Below are 1113 nucleotides of genomic sequence, written 5' to 3' on the forward strand. Positions count from 1 at the left end.
TCCCCGTGTACTCTGTGGTTTCTTCTGCTGGCTCATAGCTGGCTCATCACTACAGGACACAGTAGTAACACGGGCTGGTGGTTTGAACCACTGGTCCGACTTTTCCAGAAATGTTGGATTCAGATATCTCTTTAGGCAGCAGATTCTCCTCATTGTTGCTGAGACTGGTGGTGCGAGCAGCTCAAGAAAGGTAACATAGTGAAACTGCGCACCTGAAAGAGTTGTCATCCAGAACATCCATCATGTCTGGGTGTCCAGATTGTCCTTTTGCATTTTAAAGCCAAGCTGGCACAGACTTCTGGTCTGTGTGTGGCAAAGACTGGGATTCAGCAACACGCAGAACAGTAGGCCACACATACACCTGCAATGCCTATTGTCACTGGATATTCATATCTCTTTTCATGTACTAGAAATACTGTATAAAAATAGACACTGACTGGCTGCTAGATTTTCTGGGGTTTATGGCCTACTTGACATGTCTGGGACTGTAGTGAGTGACTCTGGAATGATATAAACCAAGGGAAGTAGGTAAGGGCTTGCTTACATTTGCATATAAATACAAGTCAATGTGAATTCAGAAGCAAGTCAGTCATACTACATCTACTTTTTCTGAATCCCCTCAATACTGTATATGAACCAAAAGGGTTGCAAGAGACACCTGCACAACTGATGTACAGTATATGTGGTAACTGTTTGATATTGTATCTGTGCTGAGCAGCAGTTGAACAGATTGTTTTGTCCTCTAGGAGACAGCGATCTGCTGGAGGTGATTGATTCTTGCATGTTGTACCTGAGCGCCCGGCAGCCCAAAAAACTTCAGGAAGCTGCAATCCGGTGAGTCATGGCTGTTTCTTTCTCAACCAGTATATTGGGCATCCATGTTTCCTGTGTAGTTCCAACATTTGCTCTGTAATTTATTGATTACAGGTATTTACTGTATATAGCGCCGACTATTAATGCAGCACTTTACATATAGTGCACACATTCACATCAGTCCCTGTCCTCAAGGAGCTTAGTCTAAGGTCCCTATGTAATATACAAGGCCAATTTAAACTGGAGCCAATTAACCTACCAGCAGGTCAGCCAACAAGGCTTTACCACCAGCATATTGAA

General features: G+C 43.6%; 1 protein-coding gene across 1 annotated transcript in view; it reads left to right on the forward strand.

Annotated features, from left to right (window-relative positions):
- The window catches only part of TTI1 (TELO2 interacting protein 1), a 10508-nt gene extending 9670 nt beyond the window's left edge, over window positions 1-838 (forward strand). The window contains exon 6 of the mRNA XM_018557673.1: window positions 747-838. Coding sequence (XP_018413175.1) covers window positions 747-838 — 92 coding nt within the window. The remainder of the gene's footprint in view (window positions 1-746) is intronic.
- The last annotated feature ends 275 nt before the right edge of the window (window positions 839-1113 follow it).

Source organism: Nanorana parkeri, unplaced genomic scaffold, assembly GCF_000935625.1.
Source record: "Nanorana parkeri isolate BGI_ZX_2015 unplaced genomic scaffold, ASM93562v1 scaffold295, whole genome shotgun sequence".
NCBI lineage: Eukaryota > Metazoa > Chordata > Amphibia > Anura > Dicroglossidae > Nanorana > Nanorana parkeri.